Below are 23649 nucleotides of genomic sequence, written 5' to 3' on the forward strand. Positions count from 1 at the left end.
GCCCATCTCTGCCTCCCCAGTACTGGGAGTAAAGGTGTGCCACCACTGCAGGGGCTAACCTAGGTTTAAAAAAAAAATTATCTGTTCTTAAACCTTTGCATTGTCCTTTTAACTTATTTGCTCATTTGTATGAGACAGGGTCTCACTCTAACCTTGGCTATACTAGACTTGCCTTAATCATGGGGCATCTCTGCAGCCCCTCTGATCTTTTTTATTTCTGGGCAGTGCTACCCTGAGGTCCATCTGAAAACCAGACTGTGCTGGCCTTGAACGCATAAAGATCTTCCTGACTCTATCTACGTCCTCCCGAGTGCTGGGATCAAAAGTGTGTGCTACCACACCCAGGTTTTTATTTTTATTTACAACCAGGTATGTATGTGGGTGTCAGCACAGGGGTATGCACAGGCAGTGCAGGTGCCCTTCCAGGCCAGAAGCAGGTGTCAGACTCCCATAAAGTTAGAAATACAAGCAACTGTGAGCCACTTGATATCAGTGCTGAAAACTGAACTCAGGGTCCTCTCCAGTATCGGTATGCGCTCTTAACTGCCGAGCCATGTCTCCAGCCCCAATTTTATTTAACCGTTAATTTTTTTACATTTACGTATTTGTATTTGTAAACACACAGCAGCTGGCTTTCTGAGGGCTGGACTCAGGCCACGGGGATGGGCAGCAGCTGCATTACCAGCTGAGTCAGTCAAATCATTGGCCTTTACCTTGGACTTTAATCAAAACTCAGTTTGATTTTTGAGCTTGAAGAAAAGATCTGCAGAGGTGAGGTCCGCACCTGCTCACCAGATTCGCAAGCTATTATCTGCACAGTTTGATGCGGCCTGATGCTCACAGGACAGCACTGGGAATGCGAGTTAGGGCGTCAAACAACACGTTTGGGAGGAAGAGGAGATGTTAGGAAAGAGCTGGTGTGGGACAAGAAAAAGAACAATGGACAAAAATCAGCCTCAGTTTTGACAAAGCCAAGTAAAGTAGGGCTGGCTATTTCATCTCTATGCTTTCGTTTCCCTTGATGTAAACCAGTTGGCCAGGTCCAGACAAGCAGGTAGGGTACATTTTGGCAACTACAAAGCACTGTTCATAAATAGGAATAAGTTAAAGCTACTTTATTATAGGTACTGCAAAGTATCGAGCAGAATTTTCATTTTTTTAAATATGAGAACTTTACATATCTTTGATACCATCAACAATTCAAAGCTCACTCTGCCTCTGGTTTTCAGATGGACCTCAGGGTAGCACTGCCCAGAAATAAAAAAGATCAGAGGGGCTGCAGAGATGCCCCATGATTAAGAGCACCAGCTGCTCTCCCAGAGGACGTGGGTTTGATTCCTAGGACTCCTAGCTCACACCTGTTTGTAATTTGTTTCAGGGGACTCTGACGCCTTCTTCTGGCCTCTGTGGGTACTGCATATAAGGGGTGCATAGACACACATGTGTGCAAAATATCCATACACATAAAATAAATCTTAAAAAAAGAATTCAGAAATATGGAAACTCCATTTCAAGGGTGGGGAATTTCATTGTTTTAATCTTTTTCTTCTTCCTCCTCTTCTTTTTAAGATTTATTTTTATTTGTGTGTGTGTGTGTGTGTGTGTGTGTGTGTGTGTGCTGTGTGGGGGAAGTACACACGAATGGAAGTGTGGAGGCCAGAGCTCATCCAGTCCCTTGGAGATGAGTGAAAGTACTTGTGTGCCACTTGCTGCAAGTGCTGGGAAGCAGCCCGGTCTTCTGTAAGAGTGCCACACCCTGGGGACCACTGAGCATTCCAGTCTAGCTAGCTTTGGAATGGGCAGTGAGGGCAGGGCGGCTACAGCTTTAGAAGCAAGACCTATATTCTGAGTTCCTATGATCCCTAGGCTTTAAAAAGTGGAGGGGTCCCTTTAGAAAAAGTTAGCCCTGAATCACAGGCTTAGCTTCCTATCCTTCCTGAGGTCATCCATACCTCATATTGTCTCAAAGTGAGACTACAGAGACAGACTCATATATGTATTTGTATATGTGCATATATAATCTTTCCACGAGATAAAAACATTCCGTTATCCACACCTCTTCACTCCACAGATGAGCAAAGGTGGTCAGCAGACAGTTAGGGTATGTTTGAACCTTTTAAAAATGTCCAATTCCAGCCAATTTGTCTCAGACAAAACTAGTTGTTCCCCAACACCATCTACTCAGGCCTCAATGGATTTGACAAAAATAAACTCACTAAGAAGGAGCCTTTCCCCCCCCCCCAAAGGGAAATAGAAATCCAGCGAAGCGAAATCCACGAATTTAATTATTCCACAAGCAGCCATGCATGGAGAAAACCATTCACTCCACTGAAAAGATTACAGCAAAACAAAACAAAAAGTAAAAAGGAGAGATACAGATCACACACAGGTACCTAAAAATCTGCCTTCTTTTGTGAGAGCTAGAAGAAAAGGCTTCTTTGGAGAGTCTGTTGGTTAACATCAAAAACAAAACAAACAAAACAAAAATGGTATCATTATAGGATTACATTGACCTCACTGATAAAGCTGAATGGTAAGAGAGAACATGTAAATGGTACTAACCTGACGTCACTTAGATATCCATTCTGGCCAGTCTAGGTGAGGGAGAAAATGGAAAATAACTCATAAGAAAATAATAAGGCGTAACAGAAGAGGATGTCCATGACACTATGAATACCCATGGTCTTCAAACCAAAGCTCTCACCCCACCAACAGGGAGAGAGGGGGCAAGGCTAGGATAAACCCTGCCTAACCCCCCGTCTGACTTCTCACTTTAACGTGAAAACGCTTGGCATGTTTAGCCTTTCCATGGCGTTTACAATGAAGGCTGATTCAGGGAGAATGGAGAGGAGGGAGAGGGAAGTCGGAGCCTCACTGTTTCCTTCTTACCTCTACACGTATAAACTGTCAAAACGGACATACTGTATTTACACGTATGAACCGGCTGTCATAACTGACATACACGTTCAAAGGGAGGGGGACATGAAAGGGCAACATCAAGTTTTGGAAATTAATCTCAGTGGCTATTCTCTTTCTGTCCTTTTCATTTGCCCAAACCAAAGGCGCTGTGACCTGAGCCCCATTATGGGTGAGATATTGGGGAACCAGATACTGTTTAGAGCCTGGGGGGGGGATGAGGGTGTTAAAGGTCTGACGTAGTCCCACCAGGATCGTTTTCTGACGAAGCCACTGAGCTGAGTGAAGTGAGCACTGTGGTGCCACCCAAACCTTAGGGACAGCCAAAAGCGCTGTTGAGCATGGTGGGTTCTGCACAGAGCAGAGACTCCATCGGGCAGCTTTCCCAAGACACAGTTCAGGCTCTAGAGAGGCTGTGGCAACAGCATTTCCATCCGAACACCCTTCTTGGCACTTCCCGTTCTGGGCCTGCCTCCCTGTCCCCATTCTACTCTTAATCCCTCCCTCTCACTGGGAGGGCTCCTCTCCACATGGAAGCCTAGGAGGATGGTGGGCTTTGGCCATTTCTCCTCATCTAGATTTTCTGAGACTGCCAAGGCCTCTCCCTACACAAGAGCTAGGAAGTACTGAAAGGAACGTGATAAATCCACAAGGATTTAACAAAGAATACATGTATCAGTAGAGGCATGAGAGACTACAAACCAGGAGGAAAAGGAGAGAAGAGCTAACTTTGCCTTCGTTACATCTGCAGGCAGCTGTGTTCCACTGTGGTTGATAACTAGGCCCAATGTCCTACATAAGCTGTCTGTGCTTTCAGCTCATAGGGGTTGACACAGGGAGGCAGTCGCTTTCCACGTGTCAGTGACGCAGAAAAGGACACAGATAGCTAGGCTGTCTTTGCTGGCACTACAATCTGAAGACCCCTGAGCAGAGCAATCTATCAAGCGGTAGCTTCCATTCTGCAATGAACATGGACTCTGGAGCCAGACATCTAACTAGCAGTATTTAGGAGGTTGCTAGCAAACTACATTGTCTCATTTACAAAGTGAGAAAAATATTTAAAACAACTTCACAGACCAGTTGTGAAGATGACTTCACCTATGTAAAATGCTAAGAACAGTGCCTAACAGCGACTAAGGACACATAAGCACTTGTGTTCGGTTTAGTGGTAACCATGAAAGCTCTCCTCTCTCCCAGCCCTTGCGTTGCGGGTGATGTACTAAACCCTGAGCAGGGGGAGTTTCAAGGACAGACTTTTCTGACTCAGAATGGAAGTCTACATGACAGAAGGTAAGAAGGCTGCTTCTAGAATTCTAGGTCAGAAAGCTTGTTGTGTGTCACTTTCCAGTAAGGATTCATAAAAGCACCGGGCTCTCTCTAGATAATGGAGCAGACACACAGCAGCTCGGTTTTTGGTTGGAGACAGTATTTTTCTGAGTGAGGTGACGATGAAAAGACGCACGTGTTCTTTGTGTGTGTTTGTGTGTTGGGATGAGAGAAGAAGAACGGGGTGGAAGGGGAATGCTGTCCGTCCACATGATTTGACCTCCTTTGTTGCTAATCTGACCTAAGTAAAATGTTTTCTATCTAGACCCACGTGTTCTATCTAGAGAGCTGCTGTTTATCTAAACCCTTTCCTGAAACCCTGCTCTACATCTCCTAGACTAGTAGGCAAAGGTAACCAGATACAGGGGTAACAAGTGCATTTGATATGGCCCACAGTTCTTAAAACTAAAGTTACCTAAACTAATTGGTGCTGCCTTTTGGACCGTGAAGCCATTTCTTTTCTAGGAGCAAGGTAAGAAATACAGGAAGGAGGAGACTCCCCACTCCAGCTATGACTGAGGGATGGGAGCACCCTGAGCATGGAGATGAGGGACCTGCAGAGGATGATGCCAGAGGAGCACTTTAACAAAGCATCCGAATGTCCTAAAAACAAGCTGGCCAAACAAGATCAACGTCGAGCTTCTATGGATACCGAGTCTTCTACTTAGAAGCAAAGATTCGTAGGACAGACAGTGGGCATCTACAGGCGAGCTGGAGGAGGGCTTGGTAGGCAAGACTTAGGGCACTTTCATAGGCTCTGCCAAAACCATTTCTTTCCAGTCTAGTCATATTTACCAAATTCAGCCACTCCAAGTTTCGGTTCTCTTTGTATACCATATTGCAAAATGTATTTCAAAACAAATATTAAAACCAGTAGCTTCCCAATAAGCCACATTTAGGGTTAGAGGTCAAATCTGGGATTGACTGATGTTGGTTAAAAAAAAAAAAAAAACACAAAGAAAGAAAGAAAAAGAGCCAACAACATTTATGGCGGGTTCATTCCATTCACAGTTCCAAGGTTAGAGCTAAGAGCTATGATCTGACAACTCTCAGGAGCTACACTTACCTCTCGGGCAAATATTCTCTCTCGGGCCCTTTGATATTCCTCCTCTCTCTCTTCTATTGACTTGCTCCTCCTTCCATCCTGCAATGGAACTCTGATCTAGATCGATGAGCAGAATTAAGCTAGTTAAGTTCTCCTCGTACTGCAAGCTCACTGCACACCAGCAAGGAAGAGAAACCGGGAAAGTTTATGGTTGCCATCAAAAAAAAAAAAAAAAAAAAAAAAAAAAAAAAAGGAAAATAAAGAAATAAAATTTCCAGTCCTGGACAGGTCTCACTGGGTACATCTGACCATGCAGTTTGGGAGATCAGCTTTTCTGGATGGGAGAGGACCTGCCACTCCCCCCACCCCCAAATATCAGGAACAACAACTATTTATAAGGGTTGGGTTGCTTCTCTGGAGTATTCAGGGACTGTTCAGTCAGTAAAGATCAAGAAAATGCCCTGGGAAAATTAACAGTTCTTTAAAGGGCAAGTAAGGGAGAGAAGGAAGCTGAAGAGGGCAATGAAGTGTTCAGAGAAGCTAAATGCAGAGGGGGTTCGCAGAGCTAGTGTGTCACAGGATCCCTCTTTTGTCCCTAATGCCGTGTCCCAGCAACCAAGTCAAACATGGCTAAGCAAAGGGGCTTGGACATTTAAATCTCAGGTGTGACTAAGCATTTTTCTCACCTTAATTATAGTGACTGAAGGGAGCTGAGGAGCAGAGATTACAGAAATAAAGAATAAAGAGACAGCGACACAGAAGAGAACAAGAACAAAACAGAAACACACAATGAGTGCAGTGGAGAGAAGAGGAAAACAGGAAGGGTAGAGAAGGGAATGGAGGAGAGAAAATTTTATGTTCTCCGACAGACAGTGAGGTGACCAATACGATAGGCTGTCTCACGGGTGGAGGACCACTGCCCGCTAGCCGCCCCCTCGCTTCCCAGCACTGCTTTTCCTCTTCAACTGCTACTGTAAGCACTGTCCTGGGAGGGCGTCGCTACAGTGACTGCAAAAGCAGGAATTCTGAGAGGGGGCTCACTGAGCCAACATCACCATGCTACAGACAACTCCGACCTACAGACGGATCTGAGCTCTACAGAACCACCGCCCCGGGCTACCACAGTTCCCAAACACAATCCAAGATTGAGGAGTCTCGCTCTACTTGGATACGGTCCTCACCATTCTGTAGGACCCGTACCCCACTAAACACCTTTCATCACTTCTATTGCAAGAAGACATGAGATCCTCAATGAGCTGCTCAGCCTCTAGCACTGATAAGCCAACAGCAGAGTAGGAACCATAATGGGGCATCAAGGTGAAACCCAGCTCTGGTGACTCTGGGTAAAGGTAAAGTGACTTCAGGCAAGTATGGTGAGGTCTCTGAGACTCAGTCAGTATAATGTGTAAAGTGGGATTCATAACCCCACTTACACTGGGTTGTGGAAAGGATCAAAGAGATTATGTATGTATGTATGTATGTATGTATGTATGTATGTATGTATGTTTACAGCAAAGCCCAGCTCAGGGAAAAATAGCAACACCATGTTTATTCTAATACCACAGCCAGAAAGCACATAGTAACCCTACTAGGGACCAAGCTTGAAGCTGTAAGATGAAAAGTTCCCAACAGAACAGATCACCTTCCATTCCAATATGCCTCTAGGCCTGAATCCTTCCCGATCCATGAAGAAGGGGTTCTGGGAAAATGGAGAGAAGGGCATCAGGATGGAAAGGCTCTTTCTTGTTTTACAAAAAATGTGTCTTTTTGTAGTTGCCTTTGCTTTCAATCAGACCCAGCATGTTTGTCCACAGTAGATAATGGCACCGTTCTCAACAGGCCTCCCTTTCATAGTCAGGCAAGCAAGAATGGTTCTGGTCTCAAGACCAGACACTATTTCAAGAACACTAGCTTTGACTCTAGAAGTGAGATATTGTTACACAGTTACTAATCATGACTCTAGAAGTAAGATGTTATTATATAGTTACTATTCCTTACCAAGACTCATGTGGCTCTACCCAACCACTCTTCAACTCTAATCCCCTCTGGAGGCCAAGCAAGATGCAGAGTAGCTCTAAACTCTCCATCTAGCCAGGAAAGCTAATCTTCAATCACCTGCTACCTCAAGGGGTGGAGGTCAGAGCAGCCAGACCGGCCATAAATGAAGGGATAGGACAGTTTGTTGCGTTCTTAGTCCCACAGGAGCGTACCACAAAGGGACCCGAGTTCCCAGCACTGAAAGTCACATTAACTCACCTTGATAGAAGGAGGTGGGAAAAAGATTAAGGAATTTGCCAAAGGTATCAGAGATACTTTTATATCTGGTTACATTAGATCATAACTTTGCCAGTTCAAGGCTAGTCCTCAGCTAGGATAAGAATGAAAGTGGATAGAGTAGCTTTTGGAAGCTCTCAATGTAAACTGAGAGGGGTTGGGGGTGGGGGAGACACACTGAAATCAGCTAGGTCAAGGCTGACACAGGGAGAGGCCTTGCTTTGTACAAAGGAAATGTAGTTACAAGTTAGTGGCAGACCATCCCCAACATCCCTGAGCACCACGTTTCTGGGGACAGGAGGGCTGTGTCCAGCCCAGCAGCTGTAGTTAAGACTCAGAGAGCAAGAAGCCAAAAGCAACTCTGGATAGCAGCTCTATGTATTTTTTCCTTCTAAGACCTTTGTAATTTTCTCCCCCCCCACCCCCCGCACCAATTCCTCTCCCTTCCCAGTTTCTCTTACTGCATCTCTCTAGGCCCACCCTTTTTCACTCTTCACCTGGTTGTCGTCTCGGTCCATACTGGCATCATCTCTCTTGAGGATGAATCTCTGTTGAAATTCTGTGTTCTTCTCATCTTTTATGTGTTCTGAGAACCTCTGTTCAGGGCTGAGATGTGGAGAGAAATGTGCAAAGAAGGGAGTTAAAAGACCTTCACATCAAGGATGAGGACTTACAGGCACAGCTCTCCCAAATCCCACATCCTCTATTCAGGATTATTTGGTGTCAGGAATCCAAAAAGGTTTAACGAATCTTTGCATATAATCTCTTCTCTCTCCCACCATCTTCTTTTGAGACTGCATCTTCTGTAGTCTGGCCCTCAACTCCTGATCCTTCCTGAGTGTCAGGACGGTAGCTGTGCACCCTGCACGATGCCTGTACTCATTCAAAGCTGGTCTTGTCCCGTGTGAGGTGAACAGAAGCCAAGGCCAGTGTGTTTAAGACACCAGTTTCTCTAGTCAGAATCTGTCTTGTCTTACAGAAAGTAGGAATCGATGAGGTATCCCTCCCTGCTTCCCCTCCCCTAGAAGAGACATCTGGATTCTACATCTTTCTCTTCTCCTCTATCATAGCAGGTCATCCCATGGAAATGTTTCCAATCCATAGGTTTCCTTACATTCTTGTGTTGCTGGTTTTGTTGATGATGACAGCTTTCCCAGTTTGATCAACATTGTGGTCCATCCCAAAATAGGCAGCTACCCGGTGTAATAGCATCCGGTGGTATGAGGTCATCTGAGGGAACTTCTTGAACTGGTTACTGAAGGGATACCAAGGGTAAAAAGTAAAAGAAGATAACAATAAAAGGCAACTAATTTTCCTTAACAGTGTGAGAACAAAATAGTTTCAGTATTTTGCAGGTTAATTTGTCCCAGTCTCTAGTAATACTACCTGTTCCCACTCTGTGATGCCACTGCTTAAGGCCTTACTTCCACCAGCCCGAGTGTTGTTAGTCAAAGGGAACTGGGAGAGGTAGAGTAGCATCTGGGACAATTCCTAGCTGCTAAAAACATATCAACCCTCACCTGCTCTTACACAGACGCTGTGTAACCTATTCAGACTGCTTCTCCCAGCACCCCTCCACCTCTAAGTGTGCATTCCATAAAAGCAACTCACTTGTTGTCACTGATAAATTCCAGAATCTCCTGTTCCAATTTTAGCAGCATCATTCTGTCCCTGTTTACGAAAGATTAAAACAAACAAAAGCATAGTTCTCCTACAGACATTAAAAGCAGAGACTGAAAACAACTTGTTCATCACAAAACTGAGAGGTTGATCCAAACTCTAATAATGGCCACAGCACAGAGGCTGGTGACTCTCCCTATACTGTCCTGTGTTCTGAAAAAGAGCACCAACCCCAGTACATGCCCTGTATATCTCTCCTAATCATGTACCTGGTTATTCACATGAACAATCTAATTATTAGCAGCATGCTTGTATAAACACATACTTTATGACTGCAAATCTATGCATTATTCTATATCCCACCCAGTTATACAAAGGTTTTAAAAACAGCTATGATTTTGCTTATGTACAAGCCAGGTAGCTCGCTCCTTCAGGATTTTTAACTAGTTAACACTCAAGTCTTCAAAGTTCTTAGTCACTGTACTCTTCTCACACAAAATTTTTTACAACTCTTCAAAACACAGTAATCTCGATGTGAGCTTCTGAATCTCTCAGATATTAAACTCTACTTTTAGAAGAATTGAGAGATGGCCATTCTACATCCTAGTAATAGAGAAAAGTTGAAAAGCTGTTTGGTTTGAAAGGGTCCTGCAACCCCTACCCTACCTTTTTCCCTTCCCACCAATCAGATTATATTACCTTGGGTTCTTTTTCAGTGTATTTACAAGAAATTCATGTAGGTCTATTCCAGTGGAGTCGGTATACTCTTGGCTGGAGTCTAGAACACCACAGCAAAATAAATGTAAAAGAAGAGAAACTGCTTGCATGATATCTAATTTCACACAAAAGCCAGTATCTAAACAGAAATTACGAGAATAGGAAAATTAGAACCAAACTTTAAGTTCCCAGAATACAATCTCGAATGGCGTTTACTGTGAGCTCTGTGACAGTTCCTATCATGGACTGGGCTGTGATAAAGCATTTGTCTAGCATGTGTAAGGCCCTAGGTTCAATTCCAACAACTGCTAACTGAGAGAGACCCTGGGCTGGGGAAATAGCTCAGTGGACACCCACATAAAGCTGGTGTTGCGGACATAGAATGAGGACAGGGGATCACGTGCGTCTGCGGAACTCACTGGCCAGCAGTGAGTCCTACATGCAGTACAGACTGTCTGGACAGGTAGGTGGAGCGGCTGCTTGGATGGCTCAGTGGCGAAGGTGCTCACTGCCATAGCTGGTCACCTGGATTGGATCCCCAGAGCTGACAGTGGAAAGAGAGGGCCCACTCTGAAAGGTGTCCCCTGACCCCCCACACACATCACACACAATCAACAGAGACATACAAAAGTTAAAACAAGGCAGACAGCAACAGGAGACGCCGACCTTCCAACACGTGAACATGTACGCGTGCATACACCAACCCTGCTCCCAAAGCCCCCACACTACAACAACAGAAAGAAGAATGGAAGGATCTGGGCCAGAGTGTTAGTTACATCAATATTACACTAAAATACTACTTAATATTAATAAATATTTGCTGAATGTCCTGATCGAAATAAAGCAGATTTTATTCTACCTAATAAAAACAAAGTACAGGAAAGAACAGTCACAGGTGAATTTTCCAAAAAATCTCAGGGACTTTGTCCAATATATATCCAATATATATTATTTTTTTAATCTCAAGTTTGCTTCATTTGTCAAATACAATTGTTCAAAAACTAAATTTTCTTATGTATGTGTGTAGGTACACATGCCATGGCACAGGTCAGAGCACAACTTTGTAGAGCACCTTGAGGTAGATTCCAGGGATAGAACTCAGGTTGTCAAGCTTGCATTGTAAACACTTTTACCTACAGAGCCATTTTGCTGCACCCTCATATGTGACAATTTTTATACGCTCTGTCTTTTTGCTACTAGCCCAAATGTTTAAAGCCAGAGTCTAAGAAGTAAAAGTATATCTATGCTATAAAACATAATATATCAGGGCTGGGGTGTAGCTCAGCTGGTGGAAGGCTCATTTTAACATACATGAAAAGAAGCCCTTGGTTGGATTCCCTAGAACCACTTAAACTGAGAATAAACAAAGCCAGGACTGACTGACTACACTGACCTATCCTGGGCAGAGTCAATGTTGACAGAGTACCTCTCTGTGGTATGTAAGTCCTGAGGCAAGTTGATTAAAGATGCATAGAAGTACTTAACTTAGTTATTTGCTCCCCCAAGCAACCACAGCAGCAGGAACTGCTGGTCCAGTAAAACCAGTGGACACCAAGGTGTCAAGATGTAAGAAAGAACACTGTAGACTTGTAGCTGCTCAGGAGGCTGAGGCAGGAGAATTCAAGGCCTGCCTGGACTACAAACTAAATTCAAGGACAGCCTGGGAAACTTGGGGAGCTTTTGTCTCAGAATGAAAAGTAAAAGATGGCTGGCGTTGAGCATAGCGGTGGAGTGCTTACCTGGCATGCACAGCACCACACTTAAGGCAGGCACAGTGGCACACAGCACAATCCCAGGGCCCAGGAGGGTAAGACAGGGAGATTATAAATTCAGGGTCGCCTTCACCACAGAGGAAGTTATAGGCCAGGTCAGGCTACATGAGGGCCGCCTCAGAATTTAAGAGAGGAGTGGCAGAGCTGGCTTGGCAGTTAAGAGCCCTGCATGCTTGCCCAGAGGACCCAGGTTTGATATCCAGTGCCCACATGGTGGCTCACAACTGTCAGTGACTCCAGTCCCTGAAGAACTGGTACCCTGTTCTGGCCTAGTTGGGCCCCGGACATGCACATGGGGCACAGATATACACACAAGAAAAACATCCATGCACATAAAATAAAAATAAATCTTGAAAAAAAGAATTGAGATGCTGGGTGTTGGCGCACGCCTTTAATGCCAGCATTTGGGTGGCAGAGGCAGGTGGATCTCTGTGAGTTTGAGGCCAGCCTGGTCTACAGAGCAAGTGCCAGGACAGGCTCCAAAACAATACAGAGAAACTCTTGCCTTGAAAAACAAACAACAACAAAAACACCTTCCTCCTAAAAAGATGTGGTGTAGAGAGAGAGAACACTGGCTCAGGCAGTTAGCTGGATGACAGGCATGGTCCTCACCTCTGGACAGCATCTTCCTGGGGACCTTTTCTTTGCTTTTGTCTTTGTCTTCCTTTTCAGAGACATCCTTTGTGGACTTTTCTTCCTCCTTGTCAGAGGGGCAGCTGATGTGCAACTGAATTATATCCTTAAGTAAAAGGAAAGTGGCACATAATCAAAGAAGGGAAGAAGATTTAAACTCTTTGGTGGATGTGGAGAAATTGGCTCAGATCAATAAAAAGCACCTGTTGCCTGGCAGAGGACCTGAATGCACTTCCCAGCACCATACAGTGGCTCACAACTGTCTCTAACTCCAGATCCAGGGGCTCTGACGCCCTCTTCTGACTTCTGTGGGCATGCACATGATATACAGACATACATTCAGGCATAACATTCATACACATAAAATAAATACTTGTTTGCTTTGTTTTTCCAAATAGGGTGTCTCTGTATAACAGCTCTGCCTGTCTGGAACTCACTCTGTAGACCAGACTGGCCTCCAACTCAGAGATCCACTTGCCTCTGCCTCCTAAGTGCTAAGATTAAAGGCATGCACCACCACCGCCTGGCTAATGAACCTTTTTTAAAATAATAAACTCTGTGTTTCCCTCAAAATCCCAATAAAAGCAAATCTTGGAATGGCAGGTTTATCTTTTCTTTGTGTGTGTGTGTGTGTGTGTGTTTGTGTGTATGTGCCACAATATACGTGGAGCTCTGTTGTGGAATAATGTTTTTGTATACTGCAAAGAAGTATCACTGTTACTGATTTAATAAAAAACTGAATGGCCAATAGGAAGGCACAGAGGACACTGGGGAGAAGAAAATTAGCGACACCAGGAGTTGTTAGCTAGATGCAGAGGAAACAAGACATACACAAGATGAGGTAACAAGTCATGAGCTGCATCTTAGCATGTAAATTAATAGAAATCAGTTAAATTATAAGAGCTAGTTAGAAACAAGACTAAGCTATTGGCCAAGCTTTCATAATTAATGAGTCTGCCCATCATTTTTTGTGAGCTCGCAGTCCAAAAGCAAAGTCTGTCTGCAGAGATCAGAGACCCTGGCTTGAGACAGGCTGGCTTGTGTACTGGTGTGTGCAATGCTTGCTGGTTAGCATCGAGCTCCCAGAGGTTCTTTAGTCTGTGTGTCTCATCTTAACATAAGAACTTTTACATCGGGCATATATACTCAGGTCCTCATACTTGTATGGCAAGGTTTTAGCCACTGTGGTGGTTTGAGTAAAAACGGACATCATAGGTTTATATAATTGAATATTTAGCCACCAGGGAATGACTCTATTTGAAAAGATTAGGTATAACCTAGTTGGAAGAAGGCAGATGTTGGTGGTGCACACACCTGTAATCCCAGCACTCAGGAGGCACAGGCTGGATCTATGTGAGTTCGAGGCCAGCCTGGTCTACAGAGGGAGTGCCAGGACAGCCTCCAAAGCTACATAGAGAAACCCCATCTAAAAAAAAAAAAAAAAAAAAAAAAAAAACACATTATTGGAAGAAGTGTCTGGGGCTAAGTTGTGAGGTTTCAAAAGCCTAAGACAGGCCCAGTGGCTCTCTTCCTGCTGCCTATGGATCCAGATGCAACATCTCAGCTATGCCATGCACCCTGCCATGATGACAATTAAATGTTTTCCTTATAAAGGTTGATGTGGTCGTGGAGTCTCTTCACAACAATAGACACTGATTGAGACATCCACTGAGTCACCTTAACAGCCCCAACTTTATCTTATAGAAGAGTATATGTTACTCAGGAGGCAGAGGCAGGCAGATCTCTGTGAGTTCAAGGCCAGTCTTGTCTATAGAGGAAGTTCCAGGATAGCCAGAGCTGTTACACAGAGAAACCCTATCTCAAAACACACACACAAAAATCCTCCCCCCCTACCCCGGAAAAAAAAAAAAAAAAAAAAAAAACAAACAATAAAAGAAGAATGTATGTTGTTAGTTACTTTGGATTTTTGTTTCACCAGTCAAGCAGAGGGCAATCTTTTCCTGTCGGAACTCACAGCTGAAGCCACACTGGGTACCCCTTGTAGGAACTGGATGGCAAGGGCAGGTCACTCAAGTGAAAGGAAGTGGCTGGGAACCATTCAGCCCTGGGTCCTCTGCCACATGAGCAAGATACTAAGACTCACATTCCCACTGTAAGAGCTTTTCCTTTATGATTTATCTATCTGCATTTTATGCACGTTGGTGTTTTGCTTGTATGCATGTCTGTGAGGGAGTTGAGATCTCAGGAACTGGAGTTAAGGACAGTTGTGGATTGTCATGTGGGTGCTGGGAATTGAAACAGGATCCTCTGGAAGAGCAACCAGTGCTCTTATTTGCTGAGCCATCTCTCCGGCCCCTAAGAGCTTTTCTTTAAAGTGCCCTTTCATGCAAGTCTTGGTAGTGCAGGTCTGTAATTCTAGCACCCGGGAGGTCAAGGCTGGATTATCAAAATCATCTCTGGCTACATAAAGAGTTTAAGGCTAATCTGAGGTACATAAGACCCTGTCTCAAAACAAAGCAACATACTTTCTTCCTTGATTTCTAGGTCTAACATCCATGTTGTGATTGCTCTTATGCTTTACCCAACAATTGCCATGTTCAGCACTTAGGCTTGTAAAAGACCTACCTGCATGTCTAGTGACCCATCAGCAAATGGAGTGGAGGATTCCTCACACACCGCCAGACTGCGTACCAACTTGAGCTTGGAATTAGACTGAAAAACAAAACAAACATTAAAGATGCATCTCATATAGTGTTTTGGTAAATATTTAGAAAATACCTTCTTAGACTCTGCCAGTAGCAGTTTCTGTTAAGTAGTGTTGTTCTTTTTTTCTTTTTCTTTCTTGCTTTTTCTTTTCTTTTTTAATAGGTTATAACTTTGAAGTTCTAGCTGTCCTGAAATTACTATGTAGACCAACCAGGCTGGCATGGGGGAGATTTTGGTAAATATTAAAACTCATATAAACAGCCATTCTCCTAGAGAAGCCAGGAGTGAGCAGAGAAATAAGCAGCTCAGTACAAATACCCTCAGGCCCTGTGGGTCCTCTCAGACAAAGGGGAGGGACTGGAGCCCGTCCCCCAGGAGGAAATGTATGTAAGTGTGCATGCCACAGCCAAGTGCTGCACACGCCTTTAATCCCAGCACCTGGGAGGCAGAGGCAGGTGGATCTGAGTTCGAGGCCAGCCTGGTCTACAGAGTGAGTTCCAGGACAGCCAGGGCTACACAGAGAAACCCCATCTCAAAATGTGTGAAAGACGGTCATGACTGAGATACAATAGGCAGACAAGAAAGCTTTGCCCATATGTAATGTGAGTAACCTAGACAATCCTGAAACACACATTTACGAAATGTGTAATGAATGAAGTTACACAGTAAGAGACGGGAGAAGAGCTCTCACCTTGGCTCTTTTCCTGTTGTGACCATGGCTAGATGTCCGTCTCTGTTAGAAAAGGATTAAAGAACAGGGAAGATGGAGAATCAGTACTGTGAGCAATGCACGTTACCAACAACACACTAATTACTGGCATTCTAAGTGCCATCACCCTGTGGTGAAAATCTTTTGGTGTGGCTGTTGCCTGATCCCAACCCCAGCAAGTTCACACAGAGCATCATTCCCCACAAAACAAAGTCTAAGAAGACAGGTAACAATCTCCTGGGTTATTCACATGACTCTGAACTTCATGATTAAACTTATTTCCCCAGATATCATTCCACAGGACATATACTTTTATTGTGATGATACACAGTATTTCATTGTGTGGCTATGCTACAGTTTATTTTTACCAATCTCCCCCCCCCATATATAATTTCTAGTCTTGGTTTTTTGAGACAGGGTTTCTCTCTACAACAGTCCTGGTTGTCCTGGAACTTACTTTGTAGACCAGGCTGACCTTGAATTCACCAAGATCCACCTGAATCTGCCTCCCAAGCTCTGGGATTAAAGGTGTGTGCGACTACAACCCAGTTGATGTTTATAATCTTTACTAGTATAAACAGTGACTGCGTCATTAATATAGGAGACCTATGGTCTATTTTATAGACTTTATGAAGTGTTGCTAAAATGCCCTTCAACGTGTATAAATGTCTACTCTACTAATAATGTATGAATCTACTTACTTCCCATATGGTTAATTTTCACTTAACAGCCAAACCAAGTTCAAGCCTACCACAGATCAGGTACCAGGCAGAGAGAGCATATATACAATCATGCTCTCCTCAAACTTTCCAACTCTCATTTAAAACAGGAAGAAAGAAACAGAAGCAATGGCTGGAGTTAAAGGACCAAATCACATGATGGAGAGTATGAGCCCCAGACTGAGGCAGTAAGACACACAGAGAGCTTTAAGAGAATTAACATGATCAGTTCGTTATTTTGGTCATTTTTCTAAAGCAACAGAACAGAGGAGCCCAAAGGCATTATAAATATGAAGGCAGGAAGTCCAGTCAGGAGACCACATTCAGCTGGTTATTAATACGGCATACCTGAGTTCAGTATGTGTTGATATGGTAGCTTGCCCATTCCAAAAAAAAATCTTAGAACCTGCATTTTTGTGCCACTAAATCTCCCTGTAAAATTTGCTCTGAATCCCAATAACCTATTCCCAAAATACATGTCACATGGTCCAAGCAAAACAGCCTCCTCTCTTTCAAACTTTTCAGCAGCAACTCAGACAGGGACTTCTTTGACAGCACCAGTTAGATCACGGTGCGGCAGACCACAGAAGTAAGGGGGAGAGAAACTGGAGTGGAGAGGAAGAGGGAGCAGGGTCTTCACTGCCGAGAGACTGTGTGCCATGCTGAGACACAGAAGAGGACAGTGCATCCTAAGGAGCTGCCAGGGGCCAAAGGCTTTGTAAAGAACAAGAGCTCTACCTCCTGTGGTGGGAGCAGAAGGAGTCACACAAGGGGGAGCCAGTCTTCTCCAACCCCACCTGCCAACCAGCCATATCCTGAGATGCAAATAATTTTTTAACCAGATGAATGCCTCAAAGGAAATATAAAACCTAAAATGTTCTTTCGTTACTGTCTATCTTTAAGACACATACACAAGCGTTCAAAAGATAACCGTCTCCTAAAAATGAATAACTTGGATCTAAAAGTTAGTTTAATTATTATCTTTCATGTAATCTTGACAGCATATAATTAAACACTCATCACGTATCTGTCCTGAGTATTTAAAATTCACTCTTGGTATCAGTGGAGGCTGGAGTGCGTTTGGACTGTGGTCAATGTCTCCATGTACTCTGGAAGGAGAGTGGGGACGAAACTCACGCAGATGCATCCCCACACAGACAGAAGACAGAGAGGACAGCATCAGGACACAGATGTGGCAAACTGTGGGAAGACAGCAGAGGGACAGACACTGGGGACAGGTGTCTTGGGGAGCTGCTTGCTTTTAACTCACCCCTTTATGTTGTGGTTGCCTTAATCTTTAAAGGAGACATGCCTATGTGAATTAAGTTGTCTTGAAGAATTATGCTTTGAGTTTCTAGGCCTTGCAAATTGACAATTGCTCCTGGTTCTACCTAATCTGGCTTTTGCTAGAGTTAATGTTCTATCTCCTAGGCTTATAATAATAAGGCCCAGTCTCACCCTTGGGCATGAAATGAAGGATTTACAGAAACTGGCTTGTGTCACAGAAGAAAGCTAGAGCAACCACAGAGAAAAGAGGTCTCTAGCAGGCTAGCTGGATAAGGCTCAGAGTCTGGCCAAACTGGGCATAGTGCCACATGCTTTTAATTCCAGGCAGGTGGATTGCTGTGAATTCAAGGCCAGTCTGGTTTGCAGAATGAGTCCTAGGGCAGCCAGCTACACAGAGAAACTGTGCTTTGTAAAAACAAGAATGGGGTGAGGGGGTGGGGAGTGTCAAGTCTCCAGAGCCTCAGAATGTGGCAATATCTTGCTTGTAAGTGGACACCAAAGAATACCCTGTGGGTCCTGGGATTAAACACATTTCTCCAGCCTCTTACAATTTTTATTAGTTGGCTTGAGACAGGGTCTCATAGGTCTCACAAGCCCTGGCTTGGTTGGAACTTAACGTATAGAGCAGGCTGGCTTTGAACTCACAGAGATTTGCCTCCCTTGTTTCCTGAATGCTGTGACTAAAGACATGTGCTTCCATGGCCAACAGCAGTTTATTTTTTGATAGTTAAAAATATCACCGGAGTGGGCTGGAGAGATGGCTCAGAGGTTAGGAGCACCGGCTGCTCTTCCTGAGGTCCTGAGTTCAATTCCCAGCAACCACATGGTGATTCACAGCCATCTGTAATGAGCTTTGGCTCCCTCTTCTGGCCTGCAGGCATACATGCTGGTAGGACACTGTGTACATAATAAATAAATCAATCTTTAAGAAAAACAAAAAATCCTTGGAAGGGCTGGAGGCATGGCTCAGTGGTTAATAGACTGGCAGCTATTCCAAAAGACTGAATTCCATCCCCAGCACTCACGGAGCAAATGACTCACAACTGTCTGTAACCTCAGGCACTGCACATACATGGTACACACACAGTGCAGACATACACACAGGTACACACACAGTGCACACATACACACAGGTAAAATACCCATATGCATAAACAAAACCTCAAAACTTAAAAAAAAACCACTATCAGTGGTAGGATTAAAGAGATGGGTCGATGGTCAAGAGTACTAGCTGTTCTTGTACTGGGCCTAGGTTCTGTTTTCAGCAAGCACATGGAGGCTAACAGCGCCAGTCCTAGAGGAACCAATGGTTTCTTCTGGCCTCTGTGGACACACATAGGCACACACATATATAAACCACTCATATGATCTAGCTATATTTGCATCTGTCTATCCATATATCTGTCTATCAAGTTTGAGGGTCAGCTTGAACTACATGAAACGCTGTCTTAAAAGCTCTAAAAATAGGCCAGCAGTGGTGGCGCACGCCTTTAATCCCAGCATGCTGCAGAGGCAGATGAATACTCTGTGAGTTTTAGGCCAGCCTGGTCTACAGAGTGAGTTTCTAGACAGAGAAACCCTGTCTAAAAAACAAACAAACAAACAAACAAACAAAACCAAACAACAACAAAAAACACTAAAAATAAATATGCAAATAAATAAAAAATGCAAGAGTAGGTTGTCCCTTGTGCTCAGTGGAGTACAGTCACCCCATGGTCTAGCCCAGGACAGTGCAGTGTGTTTCTCAGTGGTAGGCCTGCTTTTTTAGTTACAAATCTGAGCTGCAGTGTAATAAAGTGATTCTCAACCGATGGGTCACAATTCCTTTGGGGTTGCATATCAGATGCATTACTATTCATAACAGTAGCAAAATTACAGTTATGAAATAACAACAAAATAATTTTATGGCTGGGGGCAGTCAGCACAGCCATTGGTTGCAGCCTTAGGAAGGCTGGGAACTAGAGGGTGCCATGTTGGTAAAGACAACCAATGGTGCCTTAAGCTGCAGGCCCACCAGCCCTGACAGCTTATGCCTGCTGTATTAATAAAGAGGGTGCCAGTTCCCTCCCATGTCCCCTGCCCTTCTTCCCACCAAGTTCCCAGCAGTGACCTCAGTGCGCCTTTGAAAGAACAAAGCTCAGTAGCCAGGGCCCCAGGCAGGCTGCCCTCGGCACCAGAGGGCAGGAAGAAGCTGAGAAGATGCTGACCCTGCACCAAGGCTGTGCGGGGTGAGATATTTACGATGCCTGCCCCTGTTGCACTTTCAAGCCTGTTTTGATGTAAGAGGGCACTATGCTGGCCATTTTTAATTTCTGTACCCATACAAAGTTTATGGTTGGTGATGTTACTCTCTTTCTTAAAACATTTTAGAATCTCCTCCTATTCTGCAAGGAAGCAATCCCAATTATATTAAAATGAGACCTAACAATATGCCTTAAGAAAGTCATGGAGCTTCCTCTTATACAATAAAAGTACAGGCTAAAATTACAAGAAAATGCAGCAAATATACTGACAGCCAGTGAACTCAGGTCCACACAGATTCGGGATCTCATTCTTTTGCCTTCATCATGGACTCTGTGACTATATAGGGTGGATTTTCTTTTCTTTCTGAGAGGCAGGGATTCAGGTAGCCTGGCCATGAACTTGCTGTATAGCCAAAAATGACTCTGAGCTCCTGGTCTTTCTGTCTTTACTTCCTAAGGGACTGTAATCTACACAGTGGACATCAGCTGTCATCCTAGAGTCAACCAAAGAATTATCTTAATCACATTGACCTGTGGCTATATCTGTGAGGAATTTTCTTTTTTTCTCTTTTCTTTTCTTTTTTTCTCTTTTTTTTCCCCTTTGGATTTTCGAGACAGGGTTTCTCTGTATAGCTTTGGAGCCTGTCCTGGAACTAGTCCTGGTAGTCTCTAACTCACAGAGCTCCCTCTGCCCCTGCCTCCCGAGTGCTGGGTTTAAAAATTTGCACCACCACCACCTGGCTGAGGCATTTTCTTTTCTTCTTTTTTGTTTTTGCTTGTTTTGTTCTGGCTTTGTTTTTTTTTTTTTTTTTGTTTTGTTTTGTTTTTGTTTTTGTTTTTCTTTCTTTCTTTTTTTTTTTTTTTTTTTTTTTTTTTTTTAAGACAGGATTTCTCTGTGTAGTTCAGGCTGTCCTAAAACTCTCTGTAGACTACACTGGCCTCGAACTCAAGAGATCCACTTGCTGGGATTAAAAGCATGCTTGAGGCATTTTATTGTTAACTGATGTGGGAGGGCCCAGCCCACTGTGGATGATAGCTCAACAAGCCAGTAAGAAGCCTTCTCTCACAATCCACGTTGCTGCTTGAGCTCCTGCTCTGATCTCTCCCAACAATAAACTATAACTTGTATGCTGAAAGAAACCCTTCCCTCTCCAAGTGCTTTTTGTCAAATGTTTTATCATAGCAACAGAAAATCAAACAGGATACAAAGTGCATGACTATGCCTGACTATGGGTTAAGTTTTTGGCAAGCACATGTTAGGGAGAGATCATATCAGAAATCAACAGATCCCTATAATTTTCTGCTTCTTGTCAAGTTAAAGGACTGTGAACACAACACACTGAACCCTTACCTGTGTCTCCTGGCGCAAAACAGCCTCTTCACCCTCTTTGTCAACTTCTTCCTTACTTGCAGTTTTAGTTACAAATTTGTTTTTGTTTACAGACTCTTCCACCAGTTTTTTCTCTGATTCTTTCATTATTTCCAGAGTCTCCTGAGTAGTGTTACTGTTAGACATGTTCTGCAGTGCAGACAGCCGCTTCTAGAGGTTCCTGAGAAACACCAAAGGCATCAGATGAGAGGTTCAGCTACACACATTCACACACACACACACACACACACACACACACACACACACACACACCCACTCTCTCTCTCACACACACACACACCCCTCTCTCTGTCTTTCTCTGCTAGCAGTTTCCCTAGAAAAAAGTCCTCTGATAAATACTGCCCGTGGATTAGTTTCTTTTATTTATCTATTTTAATCCTACTTATTTATTTATTTATCCATTTATTTATATTTTTTGGAGACAGGGTTTCTCTGTGTGGCCCTGGCTGTCCTGGAACTCACTCTGTAGACCAGGCTGGCCTTGAACTTACAGAGATCTGCCTGCCTCTGTTTCTGTGCTGGGTTTAAAAGTGTACACCACCACACCCAGCTTTCTTTTTAAACTTTATTGTAGTAAAACTGATATATAATATAGTATATATCTAATTAATTAAATTTGGTGTTTAGAGATAGGGTGTTCTATGTAGTCCTGATTACAAGTATATGCTATCGTGCCTGGCTACCTACATAATTTGAAATGCATAATTTGATGACTTGTAATATTAACATATCTGTGAAACCATCACTACAACAAAGCTAGTGAGTACACTCACTATTCCTCATGACCCTGCCTAGCTCCCTCTCTCTACACCGCCCCCCCCAGGTCTAGTCTGTGTCCTGTCACTTCAGATTAATCTGTACTTTCTAGATACTGCCGATGGGGTGCTGTGGACCAAACCCAGACCTCACTAGTGGTAAGCACACACATTGTCTAGAATCTCAGAGGGGAAATCACACTATCTGACAATTTTTTCAATATAACTATTTTGACATTGACCTGAGTTAAGTTCTAAAAGAGTTTACAATGAGTTCTAAGTTCTCCTGGCACTTTATATATGGCCACAGCAGAAACCTGCTCATATTTTCAGCTATATTATTTAACCCACTACATTTTTTTCTAGAGAGAGGAAAAAATGTATCATAAAGCTCCATTCATCACCAGAAAACACCCTTCTTTAACAAAAGGGAGAACTCCCACAGCTACAAACCACAAAACTGTTACTAGCTTCAAGCTACACACTATCAAAAAGCAGCTAAATTATACAACAGAACAGCATCTTACATACTTTCTTTTAAGTGGCTGAAAGTACTCAAGAAGAGAAGAACTTTCTAGCCATCTGTCCTCCAAAAAGACTTGAGTGTCTTCCTGGAGCAGGAAGAAATCTAAGCTCTGCTATTCACTATTGTGTTCAATCAATCTACTGCCTCCCAACGACTCAGGCAACACATGACTAGGCCTGTCCCTGCCACTTATGTCACTGCCTGGGAAATGTCGGGTTCCTGTCGATTCTCAGTTATGTCTAAGACAGTAGACCTGGGGAGTTCAAACTCACTCTGGTCCAAGAATACTCATAAATGCTACTTCTTACAGGGATTACTGAGTGTAGTTCTATCCCAAATAGGTTCTTCTTTCCTTAATCCAACCACATATATTCCCAGTATAGTTATACAATCTGAGCTAAATAGTAAATGATTAACAATGCTTTCAGAAAATTGTCAACCAGACATTTCCTTATTCTTTCAATCAACATAAAGGGGCAGACCCAAAAGGCTGAGAGGCACAGATGCCGGCCTCATCCAACACAGGCTGAACTGCCTGGGTTACTGCTCTGTCTGCCTGGCAGCAACTCCTGAGCAGCTGTTAGAGACCTGGTTTGCCTAGGGACAAAAAAATTTATCTTTCATGCTGAGCACAGTGGCACACACCTATAATCCCAGCAACTGGCAGGCAGAGGCCAGCCTGATCTACATAGCAGTTTCCAGGACAGCCAGGAATACATAGAAAGACTCTTTCTCAAAGGAATATAAATGACTGACAGCTAGGCGCTCTGGTTTTCCCGTATCCCAGCACCTGGGAGGATGGAGGCCGAGAGAGAAGGGAGGAAGGTGCTGTATATGATTATACCACCTTGGATGTGCCCAATGTCATCTAAATGGGAGGAATAAAGTACTGTTTTATATAAAGTAACTGATGTATGTTACAACCACCAGGTGTTTTTGATCATTGGCTGTATATGAGATTTTATCTTTATATCCTGTCATGTTTATACATGATTAGCTTTAAATTTTTAGTGTGTGTATATATATGTGTGTTATGCATGTGCATGCGTA

The 23649-nt window shown here is 43.6% G+C and overlaps 1 protein-coding gene across 9 annotated transcripts in view; it reads right to left on the bottom strand.

The window, feature by feature from the left end:
- R3hdm2 (R3H domain containing 2) overlaps positions 1–23649 on the bottom strand; it is an 88568-nt gene that overhangs the window by 25161 nt on the left and 39758 nt on the right. For 3 of the 9 annotated variants that reach the window (XM_051176109.1, XM_051176105.1, XM_051176106.1), the window contains 11 exons: positions 21280–21478; positions 15662–15703; positions 14890–14976; positions 12283–12409; positions 9881–9959; positions 9173–9232; positions 8676–8816; positions 8059–8167; positions 5309–5404; positions 2563–2594; positions 2394–2447 (listed from right to left, as the gene is read on the bottom strand). In XM_051176109.1, the coding sequence (XP_051032066.1) occupies positions 2394–2447; positions 2563–2594; positions 5309–5404; positions 8059–8167; positions 8676–8816; positions 9173–9232; positions 9881–9959; positions 12283–12409; positions 14890–14976; positions 15662–15703; positions 21280–21444 (992 nt within the window). In that variant the 5' untranslated portion in view covers positions 21445–21478. The remainder of the gene's footprint in view (positions 1–2393; positions 2448–2562; positions 2595–5308; positions 5405–8058; positions 8168–8675; positions 8817–9172; positions 9233–9880; positions 9960–12282; positions 12410–14889; positions 14977–15661; positions 15704–21279; positions 21479–23649) is intronic. The other 6 variants (XM_051176113.1, XM_051176108.1, XM_051176112.1 and 3 more) reach the window with 3 other exon arrangements.

This window comes from Phodopus roborovskii, unplaced genomic scaffold, assembly GCF_943737965.1.
Source record: "Phodopus roborovskii unplaced genomic scaffold, PHOROB, whole genome shotgun sequence".
Lineage (NCBI taxonomy): Eukaryota > Metazoa > Chordata > Mammalia > Rodentia > Cricetidae > Phodopus > Phodopus roborovskii.